Source organism: Rhinopithecus roxellana, chromosome 6 (assembly GCF_007565055.1).
Source record: "Rhinopithecus roxellana isolate Shanxi Qingling chromosome 6, ASM756505v1, whole genome shotgun sequence".
Classification (NCBI taxonomy): domain Eukaryota; kingdom Metazoa; phylum Chordata; class Mammalia; order Primates; family Cercopithecidae; genus Rhinopithecus; species Rhinopithecus roxellana.
Genome location: NC_044554.1, coordinates 146,708,954 through 146,731,869, shown reverse-complemented (window position 1 = coordinate 146,731,869; position 22,916 = coordinate 146,708,954). Strand labels below are relative to the sequence as shown.

The following is a 22,916-nucleotide window of genomic DNA, read 5'->3' as shown; positions in this document are numbered from 1 at the left end:
TTCCTTACCTCTCAGCGTTTGTAGACTTGAAGAGAGTTAGGGCCTTGCACTTGATTAGGCTTTGGCTTAAGGGAATGTTATGTTTGGTTTGATCTTCCATCCAGAACATGAAAACGTTCTTTACCAGCAATAAGTCTCCTTCGCTTTCTTATCATTCGCATGTTCACTGGAGTAGCATTTTTAGTTTCCTTCAAGGACTTTTCCTTTGCATTCACTACCTGGCTGTTTGGTGCAAGAGCCCTAGCTTTTGGTCTGTCTCGGCTTTCAATATGCCTTCCTCACTAAGCTTAAACATTTCTTGCTTTTTGATTTAAAGTGACAGACATGTGATTCTTTTACTGGAACACTCAGAGGCCATTGTAGGGTTATTCATTGGCTTAATGTCAATATTGTTGTGTCTCAAGTAATGGGGAGGCCCAAGAGAGGGAGAGATATGGGGGAAGTTATGGTTGGTAGAGCAGTCAGAATGCACACATTTATGGATTACAGTCACTGTCTTATATGGGTGCTGTTTGTGCTGCCCCAAAGTAATTATAATAGTAACTTCAAAGATCACTATAACATATATAATAATAATAATGAAAAAGTTTGAAATAGTGTGAGAATCACCAAAATGTGACACAGACATGAAGTGAGCACATGCTTTTGGAAAAATGGCGCCCACAGATTTGGTTGATGCAGGGTTGCCACAAACCTTCAATTTGTTAAAAAATGTAATATCTGGGAAGCACAAAGATGTATGCCTGTTAAAGGTTTTAAAGAAGCCATTTTTTTTTTAGAGAAAACTTTTAAGAAGCTTTACAGATAGCAAACAATAAGTATTTGTTGACTAAATGGTCAAGTTGGAGTGAGCAGATTTTATAATTTTATTCTACTAATCACCACCAGCAATTTTATTTTTGATGCTTGTAGATGGACAGTGGTGCCTATGTCTATTAGGCCTTCTGATTTTTTGTTTTGTTTTGTTTTTTCCTGCCAAAGGACAGTGCTTAGAACTTCCCATTCTTCCTTATAATGGGGAAAATCTGTCACTCCAAGGATATGAATTAGGTAGAGAAGTAATGTAAGAGCCAATCACAACGCGCGCTGCGGGGCGGCTCCAGACTGGCTTCTCCGGGACGACTGGCGGAAAATGAGACTTCGTTACCTCCGTTCAATCGGACAAAGAAGGCCATAATAGTTTTGGACAATAGAAAATTCCTTGTGGGTTAAACTGCGGTGGGACTGACTGTTACGCAGAAGGTGTAATCGGAAAACTTCTATACACTGTGTATCACGGATACATTATTTTCTGGAATCCTGGAGAAACGATCAGCAGTTGTGGTGGCACCAGTACCAAAAATGGCTGTAAGGCGCTTCGGACGCTGGATCAGGTGACGCAGGATCAGGTGACGCAGCCTCAGTCCGCCCACTTCCCACCAGTGGCTCCTCCTCCTGCTTCCCGGCGTAGCGGCGGGCGTGGCTCGCCCAGAGGCTCGCTCTTCTGGGGCCGGGAAAACCGAGGAATACACATGCGCAGTTGGACCCCTAAGGCCCTTAGTGTCCCTTCCTACCCAACTCCCCGCCCCGACCCTCTGGGCGGGGCTGGGCCGATAGTCCAGCTGCTGCTCGCTGGAGATTCAGTGACTTCCTTATTGTGAGTGCTGGCCCGCCAGTGTCCCGACTCGTAGCCCCGCTGTTTTTATCCGGGCCGCTAGCCTGAGTCTAGGTCGCAGCCGCAGCCCCAACCCGTCGGTCACCTTTTCAGCGCAGGTTCTTTCCCCGCACGCCCTGCGCTCCCTAACATGCCCAACCCCAGCAGCACCTCCTCTCCATACCCCCTCCCTGAGGAAATTAGGAACCTGTTGGCAGGTAAAGAGCGGGAAGGCGGCGGTAATGCTGTTGGGGCGGGGGCGAGGGAACGGTAAGCCGGTGGGGACAGAAGCACTCAGAGCCCTTATCCTCCATCCCCACGCTCCCTACGTCTTCTAGCCAGTGGGGTCGGCACAGGGAGGAGAGAAGGGTTGTTTCGTCTCAGAAAGGGAGTGGGCGTGTGTGTTGAAATTTGGTGCGGGGATGGTGGCGAAGCCCTTTTTGGTGGTCTACACAAATGGGATCAGGACGTTTCTATGTGCATTGTGAAGACTGTGTGTGTGTGTGTGTGTGTGTGTGTGTGTGTGACAGAGGAGGGCGGGGGAGGAAGAGTGGTAGAGGGAGAGAATTATAATGAATGCTGCGTGAGCGGGCAGAAGGGAGCAGAAGAAGTAGTTCTTGGGTGGTCTGGCCAATGGAGGTAGAGGATGTAGAGATGCAAAGAGATTCAAAGAGATGTCAGAGCCACAGGTGTTAGGGGTTATGGGGTGAAAGAGTTTGTCATTTCTAAAACTCCTATTTTTCTTAAACATTAAGCTCACTCACGTTTACAACTTTTGAAGAAGGTCTGGTTCTCAAATGGCCACTTGTCCCCAGCCTCAGTAATATATTAAAGCAAAAAAGGAAGGATATGTTAAAGTTCTACTTCCTGTGTGACACGATGAAAGTACTTTATGTTTGCACCCTTCTCTTCCCTTTTTCAGTTTTACATTACCATTTATAGGAACTTGTTTTAGGAGCTAAAAACGTGATTCTTCAGTAGCATTATGAAAATTAATGAATCATTAATTTTCTGGATATGGAGGTGTGTATGTTCACTAAGAACCAATAAAAATTTATATTTCTGTACAAGTTAGAAAATATATCTTTTCAAGGTAGCACAAATCTTGCGTATCTTAATGTTCTGGAATTTCAGCCAGCATTTATTTTGTCTTGTGTACGTCAGAATTCTGGAAACTGAATTTCGATTTTTAGTTTTAGATTCTATAAAATATTTATCTTTCAGTATTGTTCATGAATAACTAGATTACAGATTGCTTATTATAACTCTTAAAAAGCAACATCATCTAAAATGTGACATTTGAAATAGTAAGTTACTCCTATAGCAATGTGAGTCCAAATCTCCTAATATGCTGTCATTCAATTTTGGTGCTTGGCATTATTAATATGATAGGGAAATGAAAACTAAGTGTATGAATGTAGACTTATGTTTGTATGATTATGGTACAGGATGTTGAATGCATTTGTGGTGGGATAGCCTTTCACTCTAAGAAATGCTTGTTGTCATTAAAGGGTACCACTAAGGGAAATAGTTAAAGAAGTCTGAAGACTGACTTCAGGCAGCTTTATTACATCTACGTGACTACTGATTTTGTTTGACCACACTTAACATTTTTTGTTGTTGCAATGCTGGAATTGTTTATTTAGAATATTATTGTAATAACCAGTGCAGAAAAGTGTTTATCATTATTCCAAAAATAGATAAAACCATTTTCAGGATATTCTATGTCTGTATTTTTGAATTTAAGAACTAACATATAGACCTCTAGGTGCATGTTTAAAGCTTGGCAACTGCCATGGTACAGTTTGTTATTTGGATCCATAATCATACATCACAGATAATATGATATGTAGGTCATGAGAACCTTTATTCTCTTATCCCCATAGATCACAAGTATTTCATGTGGCCCTTATTTGTGTAATTTAACTAAAAACTCAAAATTACATATTTAAATTATCTGCCAATGCTAATTTCCGATATATTTCTGCCTTCTCTCTTTAGTCAGGTAATACACTAGCATAACGTCTGAAATTATTTTAAGGTCCTTTTATTGACATTTTCACTATTTTATATTATTAAAGCAAATCACATATTAAAACACATGAAGTATTAAAAACAAATATTACAATTAAAACTTTTGGAATCAGAAACTTGAATTACACTTTATTTTCAGAGGATATTTTCAAGAAGTATGGAAGTGAGTTGGGGCGTATTTATATTTAAAGAAATTTAACAAATCAGTGTTTTTTGGGTTTTTAAAAAACTTATTTGGAAAATTGTTAACATTTTATGTTTGACTGTAATTAAAATCTTTTTTGAGGTAGAGAAGGCTTCAAGAATAGGTGCTGTCAGCAGTTATTTCACGTATTTCATCTAAAAATATTGTTGGCATTGTACATGATTCTTTTCATAATTCAAGTTTATTGGGTAAGACTATATGACTAGATTTAGAGTAACTAACATTATAGAAGTATTTATATTGGTTTGAATATTAGAGATATTGCTGGCTTATTTGGCATATTTCTTTGAAACTAAGGAGATATTGGTAATGGTGTTGTAGTTAACAGTTGAGTGCTCTTAGAATGCATGGTACTATGCTAGAATTCCAAGGTAGAGAAGATAAGGAACTAAACTTTTCAGGGGTTTAAAGTCCTTTGTTTTCAGAAAGAAGAATATAAAATCAAAAGATAATGACTGTTAAAATAATGTTGTTTAGATGTATCTGTTTGTGTTCCATATGCCTATTATCTAAATCATTATATGTCATGTATTGTTTGAAATTTCACCTGCTTAAAAGGGAAGGTACTCAAGTGTGTTCTTATTTATTATTTTTCTTTCTTTTTATTTTTCTGTCTGATTATGGCACTTCTATGCTATACTTTCAACATTTGTTCCCTCTCCCTTCCTTCCCCTATAAAAAACATTCCATAGAAATGTAAAAAAAAAAAAAAAAAAAAAAAAAAAAAGGTTGTTATTGTTAACTCACATGTGTTGTGTAAAGATACCATTGAAAAAGTGGCTGTATAGTTTGATTTTTAGTTATATTTTCTGGGAGTCAGTCTTGAAGACCTATGCTTTTCATAAAATGTTGATTATTCTTCTGGTTATATGAACAGAAAAGGACTTACAGAATTTCGTTGTTGAAAGCAAATTTTGAGCTACCATATGCATTACAGGCAACCTTTGATTTTTTTCTTTTCTACAACAATGGAAGAACAGGTTTAGCCTGGATAATTGAAATCAAAGGACAATCCCAAATCTTGTCCATTTAATCTTCTCTCACATCCAAATATTTTGACTAGGACTAGCAGCAAGAATAATCTTGATTTATGTGATTTTTTTTTTCTCTAGACAGGCAAGAAAGTAAGAGGAACTAGAACCACTTCCCTCCAGCCTCCTTTATTTGTTTAATCACCCTTTAAATAATGGTTTTTTAGTGGCTTGCAATCAGATATTCTCATTCATCCTCATTCATTTGTTTTAGGACAACAAATTTTAAAAGGAAAGCTCTAAGAAGATGTTATTTTCTGTTTACTAAATTAGCAAATGAAACCATTGTTAAAAGAAGAAAATAGTGATTGTTAGTGCTCTGAAAAATGAAACCAAACCAAACAAACAATAAATAAAGTGGTTATATAGTTTCTGCAAAGTGATCTTGAGGTTTTGTTCACATGGCAGTCTTGATTAGAAATACCACATTTTCCCTACTGGGAATTTTTAGAACATTAAAAATGTTTTTCCCACACACTATGTGTGAAGATAATCAGTATGTTTAGGGGACATTGATTATCTTCACACATTGATTATAATGTATGAATTTTTTTCACACAATATTATTTAGGGTATATAATCAGTCCCCTAAAGGGATTCCTGTAGGGGCACTAGGTGAAGATTACAATTTATTTGAAATAGAGGCAGAATTTTTTCAATGCTGAGTATATTACGATTTGATTTTTACCTTTCCAAAGTTCCATTTATAATTTGGTCAACATTTTGGTTTTATTTTTCCTATGAGAATTATTTATGGTGTATCTAGTATCTCATAACTTCCTTCTGGGACATTGGCTGAGTATGTAAAGGGAAGAGTGCCACCTACTGAGTCACCAGTAGTCACCTACCTCCTTAGCACCTGGATTTTCCTGTGGAGCAAGAACAAGCCTGCCCCATCTGGGCAGCAATCACTAAAGAGCATAGAGTTGATATGAGAACATTTAATCTCAAAATGAAATCTATTGTACCTCCAATATACTCTTTTCTGGAAATAGGAATATATGTAAATTAAGGGACTAGAGATTTATAGAGATTTTTTGTATGGGTTAAATAATATAGATGAATTAAGATGTGGTGTTAGGAAAGTTATTTGCCTATTTTAAGTATATAATGTCCTACTTTGTCTTGGGAGGAGATCTTTTGGCATGGCTGTCCATTGAAAGTATATTCATCTCATTGCTATATAAGGCTCTTGATATTATGTACAGTTTTTATAGCTACCCAATCCAAATTATCATTGGTTTTCTTAAAAAATAAGAATCTAAACATATTAAAAAGTTAGCATTATATGAAAAATTTGCAAATGGGCTTATTGCTCCTGTTACCAGCATTTAAAGTATTACTAGAAAGAAGGTAGACACAACAGCGTAGGAAAAGCTGCTGGTGATTTGAAACACAGTTTAGTTGTCTCTCATAAATTTCAGATTAAGTGTCATATATGGGTGATAAAAGTGGCATAGGCTAGATTTTATATACTCATTATTCACTTAGTTTGTCTTTTTCAATTAAAGCTAAGTCTATCTTTTTCATTCCACTGAGTTTGCATTTCTTTTTCAATCACATTCTGAACACATTACAATAGATGCTGCCTAAAAGTGAATATAGTGTAAATCTCAGACTAATGTGTTATTCACTGTGGCTTCTTTGAAAATGTGTGGTAAAAAGATTTTGATTATTGTAAGGTGCTATTTATCAAGAGTCATCTTTTGGCGGTTGAAAGATGTTCAACCCTACGTTTAAACAGCCCAGCTTTCTATCAAAATATATCATTTAGCTTCCCAAAGTCAATTTTGGAAATTTTGTCCAATGATTGGATTGTAAGACTCTGGTGTGTTTTACCCACTGTACCATGAGAGCTCTTGTGCCAGTTCATGTCACCTTTTCCATGTTTGAAAAGTCCACAGTTCATCTGCAACCTGTAAAAGCACGTGCTGAGTAATCAGGGAAGAACATCAGTTAGAACAATCAATAACTTTTCAATTAGCCATATTCCAACTTTGGGCATTTGGCTCCATTGATTTGCATGTGCCCAGTTTAATTGCTTTTTATGTTTTCATCAGTAGCCGTTTGGTCAGAGCCATACCCTGGTTTAACAGAGAAGAGCTTATCTTTTTTTTTTTTCTCCTAACGGCAGCTTAGATTCTAGGCTAGGATCCCTATCATATTAAGTTTGGTGACAGCACATCTCAGTGAAAGCAGAGAGAAATCTGGCCCAATTCACAATGTAGAGAGAGATGTGGAATTAAGTTAGTAAGGCCATTGGGGGTGCTGTGTGATTGGTTTTACCTTTATTTTATTGATCTGCGGCTGAGCATATGGTGGTAGATTCAGCTCAATTCTTGCTCCCTCCCCCATACAATTCAGGCCATCATGGAGGCTGAGTGTGTTTATATGCATGTGCCAGGAGGTATTGGGTGATTGGAGGATTAGGCAGGAAGAAGAGGTGTTACCTTTCAGACTTGTTTTTTTTTTTTTTTTTTGAGAAGAGTCTCACTCTGTCACCCAGGCTGGAGTGCAGTGGCCAGATCTCAGCTCACTGCAAACTCCGCCTCCCGGGTTTACGCCATTCTCCTGCCTCAGCCTCCCGAGTAGCTGGGACTACAGGCGCCCGCCACCTCGCCCGGCTAGTTTTTTGTATTTTTTTAGTAGAGACGGGGTTTCACCGTGTTAGCCAGGATGGTCTCGATCTCCTGACCTCGTGATCCGCCCGCCTCGGCCTCCCAAAGTGCTGGGATTACAGGCTTGAGCCACCGCGCCCGGCCCAGACTTGTTTTTAACCTGCAGTCTGCGAGCCATATTCTAGGCTGTTTGATAGCCGGGGGTGGTGAGGACAAGTGGCCAAACTGCTTTTCAAGAGTGGGAACCTGTGCTAGATACTATATCCAGAAGCTGAGAGTTATTTTATCATTTGCAAAAAAACGTAAACTGTTCTGACCTAGTGTAGTTCCACCTTTTCATTATGTGATCTGTGTAGAAGTTGGTAGAAAGCAGTTAGTGTGTATGTTAGATACTTGTCCCAACCCCTGGCGACTCTAGGGAAAGGTGGGGTGACTGTTTTTTAGGAGGTCTATATGTTAAAAGGGGGAAAAAAGGAAAATTGGAGTACTATTTAGTGATTTGGTGTGTTTGCCTCTTAGGGGTCTCCATGGCAATTGAGAGATTTCTAACTTAAACTGCTTAAGATTGCTGAGCCAGTATAGGTCATCTTTTAATTTTGTTTTCAGACCGTGACATTTATCGACAGAGCAGTTGTAAATCTGATCTTTTCAGAGGCCTTCTCCCCCAGATCCTTACAGCTGTACCATGAGATAAGGTTTACTCTTGACAGTGTTAAGGTGTAATAGTAACTAAAATCCCATCACATTTACTTTCACCATAACTTTTTCCTGCTGATGACTTGGGCTGGGGTGGAGGCTGATGGAGATAGGGGTAATTCTGGGGTTAAATGCAAGCAGTGCAGACCCTGCAATCTATTTGGCTGCTGGCCCGGAGGCAGGAGGTGGGGGTTGGTGGGGGGTAGTTAGACCTGGTAGTTAAACCCTTTCCCGTGGGCGCAGAGTGGGCCTCCCACGCTTCTCTCCCGTGGCCAGTATGCGTGAGAGTGTGAGTTGAGCCCCTCCCTCTGAGGAAGAATTCTAAAAACCGGGCTAAGAGTCGAGCGAGGGAGGCTGACCTTTTCTTGTAATTAAATTACTGCGTTTCCCTAAATTACGGGCAGTCAGGAATGGTGAAATCTACATATTAACCGAGGAACACGACCCTCAAAGGAAGGTAGAAGAGGGCTAACGCTCTTGTTAGTTTACTGTGCTTGCTAGTTTACCGTTTGCAGGGCTATTTAGAGCACAATAAAACGCTTCAAATCTCTTCTCCAACCAGCCAGAGGAGCACTTGATTCGCCCAAGACTTTTATTGCTCGCTTTTGAAATATTACCCTGGCTCTGAGCTGCAAAGCCACAGATCCAGCCCCATTTGTCTGGCGAGGGTGCTGCCCCAGACCTGGCTCTCCATGCTCACGGCTCTGCCTGAGAGAAACCCTGGGGTTTAGATGTGCGTGTCACTGACAGCAGAGCTGGAGCATCTCACAGCCCTACAACTTCTTTGCGGCGCTTGGTCTGTCTTTGCGTTGCGAGATCAGGATCGGTGTGTTGTTCAGACACCAGCCGAAGGCCACCGGCATGTCTAGGAGTCTCCTGTGCCTGGAAGAGGCTGGTTTCATTCGATTCTAAAAGAAACGGGTAAAGTGTAGATTTTAAGAACCTAGGTTTCAAAAGCTTAAAAACCAACCAAGTCTGTGGGCAATCAACAAACTAAAATTATTTCAGGAACTGCTTCCAGTTTAAAGTTTTTTTTTTTTTTTGTTTTTTTGTTTTTTTTAGCAGAGCAGTTTCTGCCCTCTCCACATCACCTTTGAGAAATAATCACGAAAAAGTCACTGTTTATTAAATAATTTTAGTTGCTTTAAACCTTTTCTGGGAAAAGCTTAGGAATAAGTATGTTAAAAAAGGCTACTCTTTAAAAAAAAAAAAAGCCCATACCCAATCTCTGAATTTCTGCCATCCTTGAAAATTACCGATTCTTCCTGCAATCGCACACTTTCAAAAAAAATACTTTGTCATAAAATAGTAACATAGATCAGTATTTTAAAACATGTTTGGGGGCGTTAGCACTATGTAGAGTATTTATTGCATCCTTTTTTTCTGAGTTTTTATAAAACTGAAATGGCCTTTTAAAGAAAAAACTCTTGGGGGCAATTTATTGTTATTACTTCCAGAGATAGAAAATAGATTGTTTGTTTAAACTTGGATTGTATAATGAAAATGTAAAATAGGCAATTAAATACTCATGGAAGAAGGAATCAAAGGCAAACATTGAGTGAAAATAACACTAAGCAGACTATTCCCCAGTCATTGGGCCAGTGATTCTTCCTATTGAGTCTGGTTGGAAGAAGAATCAGCAATAGGGATGTTGCTTTTTCCCTTATTCCACTTTCTTGCAAAAGTTACTGTAATGATCTCAGGGGAGCCAGTGATCTTTCCATTTCAGCTAATGTCTAAATGTCCAAAGGTTGCTTGCTCTTCTGGGTACAAAATTTAAAGCGTTTAGAGCAGCATGCTTCTTTGTAAGTTTTGTTATTTTGAATTCACTTTAGAAGTCTGTGTCTAATTTGCACTGGTACTAGATTATGTCTCTATGTCCCCCTCATCAAAATATAACTCAAAGAGAAGCTGTAACATTTGCTTTCATTTCATTTTGATACTTATTTTTTTTAACACATTAGTTGTTAATATAACTCAAGGAAAGGGAAGCTGTGACATTTGCTTTCATTTCATTTTGATACTTATTTTTAACACATTAGTTGTTAATAGACTTCAAACCATAAGCTATTTTTTAAAATTATTACAGTATTCTTAATTCTTTTACTTGTCGTATTGACTTAGTGAAAAATTACCTTTACACATTTATTATGAATGTATAGAAGTTTAATCAGCTTTCCTCATTGGATCAAGATACTTTTGTAATCAAGAATTACAAACATTCTATCCCATATACTAGGTTTTAAATGGTTAATTGTTAAGTACAGTTGAGAGATTGTTTACTATACTACTTTGAATTATTTATACGTAATATTATTATGTTTTGATGCCATACAAAGTAGTTAAGGAAAAAGAAAGTAAAACATATATCCATTCCATATGAAATAATCAATGATTTATAGCCATGCCTACTTAAACACCTTTTAATGATGTCCTCCATATTAGATATTTTAAAATGAGCTATGAAATTCTGAAAATAAAATTAAAATTGCACAGTATTTCATGAATAAGAAGAATGGAACTAGTATAAAAATTAAACCTGTAGTGTAAAAAAAAAAAAATTTACATTAGAGACAACCAGACAACACCATAATTTAGAAGTTTACTAAAATTAAAAAAACAGAGGCTATGAGGGAATGTTATATGAAGCCATAGAAATCTTATTTCTTGGTAACTATATTTTTATATAGTGCAATAATTTATGTTTGTACTTCTTCCTTAAGAAATATTTCAGGTGCTAAACCACGGCATGAAGCAAGAGCTCACAGAACTACACAGCTGGTTATCTTTTGTATTTGAGGGTAGTCAGAATGAGTGGGTAGGTACGAAGGAGGAGGGCTTGATTTGGGAATCTTGGCTAGAAAATTGGATTTTCTTTTTCCTTTAAAGCATTACATGTTGGATATACCTGAAAATTGATTATTCTAGGGAAAACAGACCCTTGCCAGAGACATTAGCTTATATTGACATATGAATGACGTTTTCACACAGGAACTTACAAAATACTAGAAAATGATATTAACACATGCATAAAAACTTGGTGCTTGCTTTCATATAAAAGAATTGGCACCATAGTTTATTAAAACTTGTGTGCTTCTTTCTTGTTTAATGATGCCAAACATCCAAATAGTATTTACTGTGGTAAGCATAAATACAACATACAAATTTTATTAGCTAAGTGGTGATCAGATTTGTTCAACTTAGTATTTGAAACATACTTAAACTGTTACGCTTTGGAATGATAAATATAACAAATTGTACAGGTATTAACACTTATGTGTAGAAACAATCATTGTCCTATTTATCTTCACAAAACCTTTATTTCTTATAATTTGTATCCTGTTTCTTATATTGCGTGGTTTAGATGTTGAAACATTTGTAGCAGACATACTGAAAGGAGAAAATTTATCTAAGAAAGCAAAGGAAAAGAGAGAATCCCTTATTAAGAAGATAAAAGATGTAAAGTCTATGTAAGTCACTTACCTTTTCTTTACTGATTTCTTACATAGAAGCAGTTTTGTAACTAACATTTAATAAGAAATCGATTATTATGGAGTTAAATTTTTAATGTTCTAATTTAATTGGTGTTAAGTATTCTTAAAGGGCAAAAAGTAGATTTCCACTATATAGTTTTTAAACACAGATATGCTTATAATACCCTTCTTGATTATGTATTTTTCTGAGCATTCTAGCAGAATTCAACTGTTTATTTTGATTATCTGAGGGTATATTTGGTTTAAATGATAAGACAAAGGTAAATTGAGGATTTTAATATACAGAAAATACCTCAGACACTGAAGAAAGAGAATCCTTTTAATTGTTACTACTTTAAATGAATAAATGTAATATATTTACATGTCATAGATATTAAGATATGTCCTCATTTTACTACTGTACTTAGATCTTTAAAAATTATTTAAAATTTTTAAGCATTTTGGAATTGTTGTTTCAGGACAGGAATTAGTTTTTTCTAATGTATATCTAGGTGTGTATTTTTAATATAGATTTTGGATTTTAATTATTGTTACTGATTAGACCTTGTTTTGATTTTTCAACCTCATTTAAAAATATAATGTTCTTTATTTTGTAGCTATCTTCAGGAATTTCAAGACAAAGGTAAGTTTTTATGTTTGGCAAACTTGAAAGTTTTTTTTCCTCTGTGGAGATTTCAATAGGATAATCTAACATGTACCGAAATTTGATAGCTGGAATCAAAATTTAGATTTCTATGATGTGTACTTAGACCTTCAAGATGAGAGTGCTAGCTCCCCCTGCTGAGAAGAAAATTAAACAGTATATCCAGAATTTACTCTGCACAGTCTTCCGATGCAGAAATCTTATGCACTTAACATTCTTAGGTTTTGTGTTTCTTAGAATACATTGTGGCAGAAATTTGTCAGGAAAGGTGAAAACCTGCAATTACATGTGGAATAACTTGGTGAAGCAGAGGTGAGATATTAACCCACTGCCATTTAACACTGCAGAGATTATTTTATAGTGGTAGGAGAAGGGCCTGTGGCTGAGTGCTCACAGGTAATGTTTTTGAAGGATGTTTTGAAAACAGTATAAATTTTTGTTTGAGAACAAACAATAACATCTTTTTCAAGTGAAAGTTTTTGTTTTCCTTGTGGTTATTTTGATATGAATACATAGACATTTTTTAAAGAAGGGAATTCAGTTTCATTTTTTTTTGAAATATGTGAGAATGCTGATAACCTGATTGTCTCCCTCTAGATTTGCGAGACAGCTGCTTAGCAGACTGAAAACCAGATCAGGAAAGGTATAGGAACTTCCTACTACTTTATATATTCAATTCTTTAAGGGAAACTGGGTGTGGCCCTTACTTCCATGATACTTATTCATAGGTTATGATGTATAGCTTGTGGATACTGGTGTGAGGGTCACAATATAAAGTTAGTTAACCTCCATGGAGCTAGGTTCCGGATTTGAGAAAGACACACAGTGTGGCGTCTTCTAACTGAAGCTAAGAGATCCCAGAGTAAATCATATTTGTGCCAACTGATAAGTGGGAAGGTGGTAACAGTTTCAAATACAAAAGAGTTAACCAAACAAACCTAAAATCAATTAAAATCAAGTCACAGTTTATTTTCACATTAGATCATCAAGATTGGTATGATTGAAGGGAATGAGAAGATTTTTTTTTTTCATATTAAGATTTTTAACACTTAAATAAAGAAATGAGCAGGAAACTATTACCTGCAAGTACCCACTTTTTTTGTGCTCTACAAGAAATCCTAATCTATGGGTTTAATTCTGCTGCATTTTGTTTAGATGAATGTAGAAATGAATTTATGCATTTTAATTATGATAACTTATATAGTATACTTTATGGAAGAATATTGGATAGCAGATTCTGCCTCTCTTAAAAGGCATATTATTTCCAGTGATTATTGAACTTCCATTGTGCTTTGCGGTTTAATTATTTGTACATTTAAAATTTTTAAGCTAAAAAAGCATGACATGAAGCAATTGTGTAATTGCATATGGATCAGTAATAGTGTAGAAACTTTCCCTTTGGTATTTTGTTTTAGAATTCGTTCAGGTGTGTGGATATTAAAATTACATTACTGAGATACATTGTTTGTCTCTAAAGAGAATGGAAATTTATATAGTATTTGATAGAAATTGAAAAATGAACATAAAATAGGAGTTCAAAAAGCATAGAATTGAGGGATTGCTCATAATCATTTTCCTCTCAATAAGTCATTTGTAGTTCAATACTGCTGTATTGAGTTAACTAATTACGAAGAATGCCTGTTCAAAAGTAAGCCTGTAGATGAATTAGGTGTATACCTTGGAGAAATATGAGCTGTGTACTTTTATGCCATTGTATACTCAAAGTATATTCAGCTTTGTTCTAAAAAGACTATTCCTGTACTTTGTTAGGCATAGTAAAGGGTACAGACCTAATAGTTGCAAAGTAATTATTCAAGATATAGTACATCTCTTTTTAAAAATAGGAATTTATTTTCAGGTCTTTACATTGAGTAAATTCAATTCTAAGTATGTTTTGGGAGTGTTGCCTTTTCTCCACCTTGCATTTTCCCTTTGAGGTTTTGGATTATCTTTATACAAGGAGGTCTGGGCAGAATTCCTTTTGGCTGTTTTCTGTCCTTTCTCTTCCCTCTTGTCTCTCTCTCTCTCTAGTCAATGTGGGGTCACATTGTGAGCATAACCTTTTTCCTCCTTTCTACCTTTACACCCTTATTTTATTTACATATATGTATATATATATTTTAAATGACAGTTAAGTATCATTTTGATGTCACTATTGGTGGGAAAAAAAGGACCAGGTAGAGAGTTCTTAAATAAAAAGAGTTAATGCAGATTTATTCATATTTAATGTTATTAATTTCTCTAATGCACACAGATGTGTATCATCCTTCTTTACTTTCCTCACAAATCCTTCCCTTCTACTCTATGTAATCTCCCATCCTGAGATTTAACAATACAGATTTTACAGTTTGAGATATTTCTTTTAAGACAGGGTCTCACTCTGCCTCCCAGGCTGGAGTGCAGTGGCACCATCTTGGCTCAGTGCAACCTCCGCCTTCCAGGCTCAAGTGATCCTTCCACCTCAGCCTCTGGAGTAGATGGAGCTATAGGCTCTTGCCTACATGCCCAGCTAATTTTTTTTTTTTTTTTTTTCTGTAAAAACGGGGTTTTGCCATGTGTCACAGGCTCTTCTCTAGTTCCTTGGCTCAAGAGGTCAGCTACCTCGGCCTCCCAAAGTGCTGGATTACAGGCGTGAGCCACCCTGCCTGGCTGTCGATTCTTAAAATTTAAAATTAATTGAGTTGATATGGTAGTTGAAACACTAGGCTGCATAGATCTTAGGATTTTTTTTTGATATTTCCATTTTTTTGGGTGAGAATAGTTTACACTGGTAGAAATTCATTTTATTACAGTGGTTTCTAGTTATTGAAGCTTGTGTATTAAGCTAATTTTTCAATTGTTTATATTCATTTCCATAGAAAGCTATTGTTTTACAACCTTCTTTTTCATTTAATTTATTAAAATTCTTCTTTTATTCTTATATGTGCAAGTCTTGATTCCTCTATTGAAGAGATGTGACAGATTGCATCTTTAGAATAATTGTCAGCTGATTTTCTAAATTCCTTAATTTTACTTGTACTTAGGAAAGATTTGAATCTAATCAGCTAGAACACTTCTTGCTTAGTCTAGTCCTTGTTATTCATTTGAAATATTGCTGGTTTTATCTAGAACAGATACTTCCTTTTTATATCCTTCAAAGTATTCTATGTAACAGAATAACCTAGTTTCTTTTTTCTTTTCTTTTTCCTTTTTTTTTTTCTTTTTTTTGAAATAGGATCTCACTCTGTCATCCAGGCTGGAGTGGAGTGGTGTGATCATGACTCACTGCAGCCTCAGCCTCCCTCAGCTCCTTTGGGAGGCTAAGGTGATCCTTTTTCCATCTTAGCCTCCTGAGTAGCTGGGACTATAGGTACGCTGCCTGTATATTGTATTTTTTTGTAGAGATGAGTTTTCGCCACATTGCCCAGGCTGGTCTTGAACTTCTGGGCTCAAGATATCCACCCGCCTTGGCCTCCCAAAGTGCTGGAACTTACAGGCATGAGTCACCGTGCTCGGCCACCAGAATAACCTAGTTTCTAATCTTAGTGTTTTACTTGCAATATTGCCTCATACTATAAAGTATCCTCCGGAATTTAGGCTTCATGCACTGGAGTTATGCTATGTGATTATTTCAGCATTGTTCTCTATCACATAACAAGGTCATAGGTCTCTTAATGTGACTTGAAATAATTATTTTTGCAATGAGAATATATTACTGTTTAGTAAATACTGTTATGGACTATTAACTAGAATTTTCTAATACTGTATATATTAAGTACATGATAAAAAAATTTTGCCTATAGTTGTGTCTTGATCATGTATTAGTCTCGGTTTTCTCCAAAGATGATTTAGGTGTGATTACTTTCTTTATAGACTGATTTACTGAAATAAGATAATGTGAACGTAGATAGTAGGTGTTTAATAAATACTATTGCATATTTTCAGATTCAACTTTATTTGTCAAGAAGATTTAAGTTAATCTTGATTCATAAATTCAGTTTTCAAACAAATTTGGGGGAAAATTATCAATTATTAAAAGAAGGGCATATTTATTAGCATTAGTCAAATATTTCATGAGCCTTTTTTTTTCAAATTTGTAAAATATTAATGTCTACAGTTTTGTTTTGTTTGTAATTTTTTTTTGAGATGGAGTCTCACTCTGTCGCACCCAGGCTAAAGTGCAGTGGCACGATCTCTGCTTACTGCAACCTCTACCTCCTGGGTTCAAGCGATTCTCCTGCCTCAACCTCCCGAGTAGCTGGGATTATAGGCATCCACCACCATGCCCGGCTAATTTTTTGTATTTTTAGGAGAGACAGGGTTTCACCATGTTGGTCAGGCTGGTCTCGAACTCCTGACCTCAGGTAATCTTCCCACCTTGGCCTCCCAAACGCTGGGGTTACAGGCGTGGGCCACTGTGCCCGGCCTGGTGTCTGCAGTTTTGAAAAAGGGGAATATATTGCTTCAGGGCTACAGCTAAAAAGTCTCATTTTCTCCTTTAAAATCTTTTTGCTCTAATTGTCAAAAAAAAAAAATAGATTTTGCCTTAATATTTTATTGATAGTGTAAAATACGCATAGATTTACTTAGAAAGCAGTTTCCTTTTACCTTCTCACTCATACTATTTCTTAAGTTTATTAATGGACTAAGAATAGCAGAATAAGAATAGCAGAAAAGTCTGAAGTTTGGATGATGTTTAATTTCCTTTTTTTACCATTCCTAACATAGTGTGTTTTCTGTTGAATGATAACTCCACAATGAAATCTAAGGAAATAATTCACAGCTTTTTCCTTCTACCACCTACCCCCACCATTGGCCTTGTACAAATGTCTTAAGCATGTTTGAAATGACAGGACCTATAGTAGTAGAAGTATATTTCACAGGCAGTGCTTGAAAAAGGGTATTCTTATTTTAAAGCTCTGCACCAGTTTCGTGCCAGAAGTTGTCTTCAGTATTTTCATGCTGTAAATTAGCCCTCCTACTGTAGAAGAATTATGAGGAGAATCTTCTTTTCAGTGACCTATATCCTTCAAAGCCTTAAGAATGAAACTTCCCTGAAGAAACGACAAGTTAAATGCTTAATTATGTAAATTTACTTGAAATATTACTTTAGACAAGTGAACTAAGTAGAGAATTAGAAATTAATTTATTTTCACTAGAGTAATTTTTCCCCCTGTTTGTCTTTCAGTAAGAAAGAATGGTTATCACTCAGATTTTAGGTACAGGTTTAATAGTATCCCTTATCCAAAGTTCTTGGGACCAGAAGTGTTTCAGATTTTGGATTTTGGGACATTTGCATATATATAATGAGATATCTTGAGGATGGAACCTAAGCGTAGACACCAAATTCATTTATGTTTCATATACACCTTGTAATTTTGTGCATGAACTAAAGTTTGTGTACATTGAACCATCAGAAAGCAAAGATGTTAGGCATGGAATTTTCCACTTGTGTTGTCATGTTGACACTCAAAAAGTTTTGGATTTTGGAACATTTTGGAGTTCTGTTGATTTAGGGATGTTCAACCTGTATATTACTTCATTTCCTGTTTACCTGATTGTGTTGAAAATAGGACTGTTTTGAAAAAACAAGCAACAAATTGGGTAAATCAGCTTCAATGGTTGTAGAGATTATGACTGTTCAGTTGTTGTTGGGCTACATCTCTAGGCATTTGGGAAAATGTTATTGATAATGAACCATATTAAAAAGAATGGCTAATAGTAATTTGATCCCATCTAGTATAAATTTAAAAATGTTTTTCAGAAAAATATGCTGCTGTAGTATGATTAAACCTTGAGTTTGTTGCAATGTTTGTTACTACTGAAATTATAGGAAGCTAAGTCTTGGATCATTGTCTTTTATTCTGTTAACTTTGTATCGTTAATTAAACTATTGAAAGTTGTGGGATAAATCAAATGCTTTTCTAGGGAAACAAGAAACAGTATTAATGAGCAACAACCCCATAATTATCCTTATGAGTACATAACAGGGACACATTCATGTCTTTTCTTTGCGCAATAACTTTTACAAAGAAGTATTTTTAAACTGATCATTAATTTTATGACCACAGAAATGAGATGCAAAATTTATGCTATTGTCAGTGGCACAGGCTCGCGGCACCACTGACATTATGTGTGATTGTAATAGAATGGCTGCCAACTAATGATTCTGTAGACATTTCATTTGAGTGTGCTTTTTTTTTAGATATGTGATTAGGCTGTAATGCTTTCACTTATGTCTGTAAATTGTATTGGATATGTTTACCTGATGCCTGTTGTTGATTTGGAGTTTAGTTTTGTATTACATAAATGCAATTTGAACTTTTTTTTTTTTTTTTTTTTTTTTTTTTTTTAATTTGTAGAAGTCTTTGCAGGTTTAACTACAAATATTCAGCCCTGGGGAGGAAAAATGCTTTGTACTACTCAACAGCGACCCCTGTGTTCAGTTAAAACTCCTTATAAGACAGCAGCTTTTACTCTTTATTGGGTTGAAAAAAAATTAGAGGGGAGGAAAAGGGATAGACCATCACTGGAACAATAGTAAGATGAAGAAGACCATCTTGAAAAATGATGTGTCCTTTCAACTATATGCAGGTTAAAAAGGGGCTATCCCTGTATATATAACATATAGATTCTTTGCTTTCTGAGTTAGTTCAAAGGATTATGGGGAGAAAAAAATAAGGAAGAAATGAAACCAGTAGCAGTACTTAGTTCATTTTGTCTTAGGTAAATATAAACATCACACTGATTTTTTTTTTAAAAAATACTTGCAGTAAGCTGCAATTCTTAGAATGGGTAAGTTGAAGACAATTTCATTTTAATATATAACCCCAAAGCATTTTATTTTTATTTTGATATTTTGAGATGGGAGTCTCACTCTGTTGCCCAGGCTGGAGTGCAGTGGCATAATCTTGGCCCACTGCAGTGGCACCATCTTGGCTCACCGCCTCCCGAGTTCAAGCAGTTCTCCCTGCCTCAGCCTCCTGAGTAGCTGGGATTACGGGTGTCTGCCATTATGCCCAGCTAATTTTTGTATATTCAGTGGAGGCAAATTTTGCCATGTTGGCCAGGCTGGTCTCAAACTCCTGAGCTCAAGTGATCCACCTGCCTTGGCCTCACACAGTGTTGGGATTACAGGTGTGAGCCACCACACCCGGCCTGTTTTTTTTAATAAAAACAAAACCATAACTTTCTATAAAAGTCAAAACCAGGCCGGCCGCGGTGGCTCAAGCCTGTAATCCAGCACTTTGGGTGGCTGAGACGGGCGGATCACAAGGTCAGGAGATCGAGACCATGCTGGCTAACACGGTGAAACCCCGTCTCTACCAAAAAAAATACAAAAAACTAGCTGGGCGTGGTGGCGAGCGCCTGTAGTCCCAGCTACTCGGGAGGCTGAGGCAGGAGAATGGCGTAAACCTGGGAGGCGGAGCTTGCAGTGAGCTGAGATCCGGCCACTGCACTCCAGCCTGGGTGACAGAGCGAGACTCTGCCTCAAAAAAAAAAAAAAAAAGTCAAAACCATGACTTCAATAAAAACCAATCCATGAAAGGCTAACAGGTCTTTCACCTGTTAGTGATCAATTTGTGTAGAATAAATACTCTGAACTCATATTAGATATTGTTGAGTTTATAGCTTTAGTAATGAACTTTTGATATGTATGTATATATTTATGCATATTGAATAAAGAATGGCGTTTGCATTTGTGTGTATGTATGTGTATATAAATGCATATATACACATGTATACATATGCATATTAATGGATATTCTTAAAGGATAATAAACTACTTCTAATTTTAAAAACTAAGTTTTAATTTTTTCTGTTTACTTCCACACAAAATTTAATATAATTTAAGCCTGAACATCTGAATTTTTTTTCAAAATTTTTGCTATTATTATTTGGTTTTACTGTTCTTTTTGAATAGTCATAATAGCAAAATATGCCACATGCTAAGTTCTAGTGATGTTTTTGAAGTATCCTAATACGTTTTTTGGCAGCAAGATTTTTTGTGTGAGATATGAAATATTCTTAGAAAATTTATATCACAAAAATTCTTAACTTCATTAAGAATGTAAAGATACCCTAACAACTAAGAGTAACTGAGAATTTCTTGATCCCTACTGGTACGTATTCTATGAACTGTTGTAACATGATCAAAACATTTTTACTTGCACTTTATGAAGTTCCTTCCTACCTTATATTTGAATTCAGAGCACTCTTCTTTTGTTAAAAAAATGTTTTTTTAGAGATGGGGTCTTGGTCTGTTGCCCAGGTTGGAATGCAGTGGTGCAGTTATAGCTCACTGCAGCCTCAAACTCCTGGGCTCAAGCGGTCCTCTTACCTCAACCTCTCACAGATGTGACTGTACAGGTACAGGCCACCACACCTGGCTAATTGTTTTTATTTTTATTTGTTTTTGCGATGGAGTCTTGCTCTGTCACCCAGGCTGGAGTGCAGTGGCGCAATCTCGGCTCACTGCAAGCTCCACCTCCCGGGTTCACGCCTTTCTCCTGCCTCAGCCTCCTGAGTAACTGGGACTACAGGCGCCCGCCACCACACCTGGCTAATTTTTTGGCATTTTTAGTAGAGACTGGGTTTCACCGTGTTAGCCAGGATGTTTTCGATCTCCTGACCTCGTGATCTGCCCACCTCGGCCTCCCACAGTGCTGGGTTTACAAGCATGAGCCACCACGCCCGGCCAGTTTTTATTTTTATTTAGAGGTGTGGTCTTGCTATGTTGCCCAGCCTGGTGTCTAATTCCTGGCCACAAGTGACCCGCTGGCCTCAAGCATGCTGAGTAGCTGAGATTACAGGCGTGAGCACTGCCCACCAGCCTAGCACTCTTCTTTTCGTTAGAGAAATATCGTAAGGGATCATTGAGTGTTCTGAAAAGGACTTTGAACATCTCGAAAGAAAAAGAAATTAAGTTCCAAAGAATGAGTAGTAGTTATGTGTTCCTTATAATTTTAACTGTGGGAGTAACATCACCACATTTACTGTACCTAGTAGTGGAATCCCTAAGAATGACAATATAGCCATCTCTATGTTCTACCCTTGTCGTGTTAATGAGAGATGTCTCTGAGATGACAATTGCTCATGAAGTGGCAAAACTATAAGGAAATAGAGAGGAATATGTATTTTTAAAAAATTATTTGGACAGTGTTGTCTTGAAAGAGGCTATTTTCTCTACCAAAAACGTGGTAACAAATAGGGTGACACCCCTCAAATGGGTGTCAGAGGACAGATACCCTTTTGGAGAGACAAGTAGCTTTAATCTGGATCTGCCAGGAACTATGGTTCAAAAGTAATACCGTAGCTACTCTGCAGTTGCAATGGGGATTTTCCTTGTGCTTTTTGGATAATCCCTGAGGTGGCTGTTTTTCTGTCATGTAACTTGAATTCAACAGTCAAATAATATGGAATTAAGCATACATTTTTCTTTGTTGTGAAATCTGGGTGAGAAATGAATGCTTATGTGTAACTGGGCTAGCAAATATTTGTGTTTTTTAAAAAAATTATTTTAAATGATTAGATGGAAAAAATTGAAACCACAAGATCTTGTGGAGATTAATTAGCCTAAAATAGAAAAATCAATCAAAAAATCGACCAACCAACCTAGGATTTGAAAATCAAGTAGGAAACTGGCCAGAACACTAAAAAATAATAACATACCATTGAATGAAACTGAAAGTATATAGTTTGTAAATTACCCTTACTTGAATTTTATTAAAAGATTATGAAAATTTTAAAGCAGTTTTTTCTATAAAAGATTTGTGCTCTGGAAAATGCAACAGATTATTTTTAATCCTCTCTAATCCTGTTATTTTAATGAAAATACAAAATATTCATATAGCTTCAAATTATTAGTTTCTCATCATAATTTTTCAAATTATTGAGTAGGTAAATGGAATTACTTGTATTGTGTTTTCTGTTGTGCTTCCTGGGTTTTGTTGTTGTTGTTGTTATTGTTATTTTGGTTTTGTTTGTTTGTTTGGATATACACTACACTCTGTTTTACCCTGTTTCTACTTTTTGGATTCTTCTTTGTAGAGATCATCATAAGTTTGGATTGTATTCTTTTGTGTCAGTAATAAGCAATTGTATAATGACCTTCAAAAACTCTTACTATATCTAGGTTACAATGGCCATGAACTAAAATAAGACCTGTTTTTACCTAGTTTTAAAAGTTTTCTTTGTTTTTCTATGACAATGACTCAATTTAGTAGTAAGTAAAATTTACCTCTTCTAACAAAGTAACATTAGCATTAAGTAACATTGCTTTAAATGGCTAAAGTATAAAAGGCATTTCTCTGATTTTTTTTTAAACAGGTGATGCAGAAGATGGGGAAGAATATGATGACCCTTTTGCTGGGCCTCCAGACACTATTTCATTAGCCTCAGAACGATGCGATAAAGATGATGAAGCCCCCTCTGATGGTATGTGACATTTTCCCACATAACTCTGACACTCACACAAAACAATGCTATGTATATAGGTGGTAGTTTTATGAGAAAGCAGATGAACATAAAGGCTTCGGTTAACTTACCTTTACCAAAACCTTTTAAGGAACAGAAGAGCTCTC

General features: G+C 36.3%; 1 protein-coding gene across 1 annotated transcript in view; it reads left to right on the top strand.

Annotated features, from left to right (window-relative positions):
• The first annotated feature begins 1,387 nt into the window (after positions 1-1,387).
• The window catches only part of SKAP2 (src kinase associated phosphoprotein 2), a 210,283-nt gene continuing 188,754 nt past the window's right edge, over positions 1,388-22,916 (top strand). The window contains exons 1-4 of the mRNA XM_030932381.1: positions 1,388-1,851; positions 11,582-11,687; positions 12,308-12,333; positions 22,663-22,770. Of these exons, the coding sequence (XP_030788241.1) occupies positions 1,785-1,851; positions 11,582-11,687; positions 12,308-12,333; positions 22,663-22,770 (307 nt within the window). The 5' untranslated portion in view covers positions 1,388-1,784. The remainder of the gene's footprint in view (positions 1,852-11,581; positions 11,688-12,307; positions 12,334-22,662; positions 22,771-22,916) is intronic.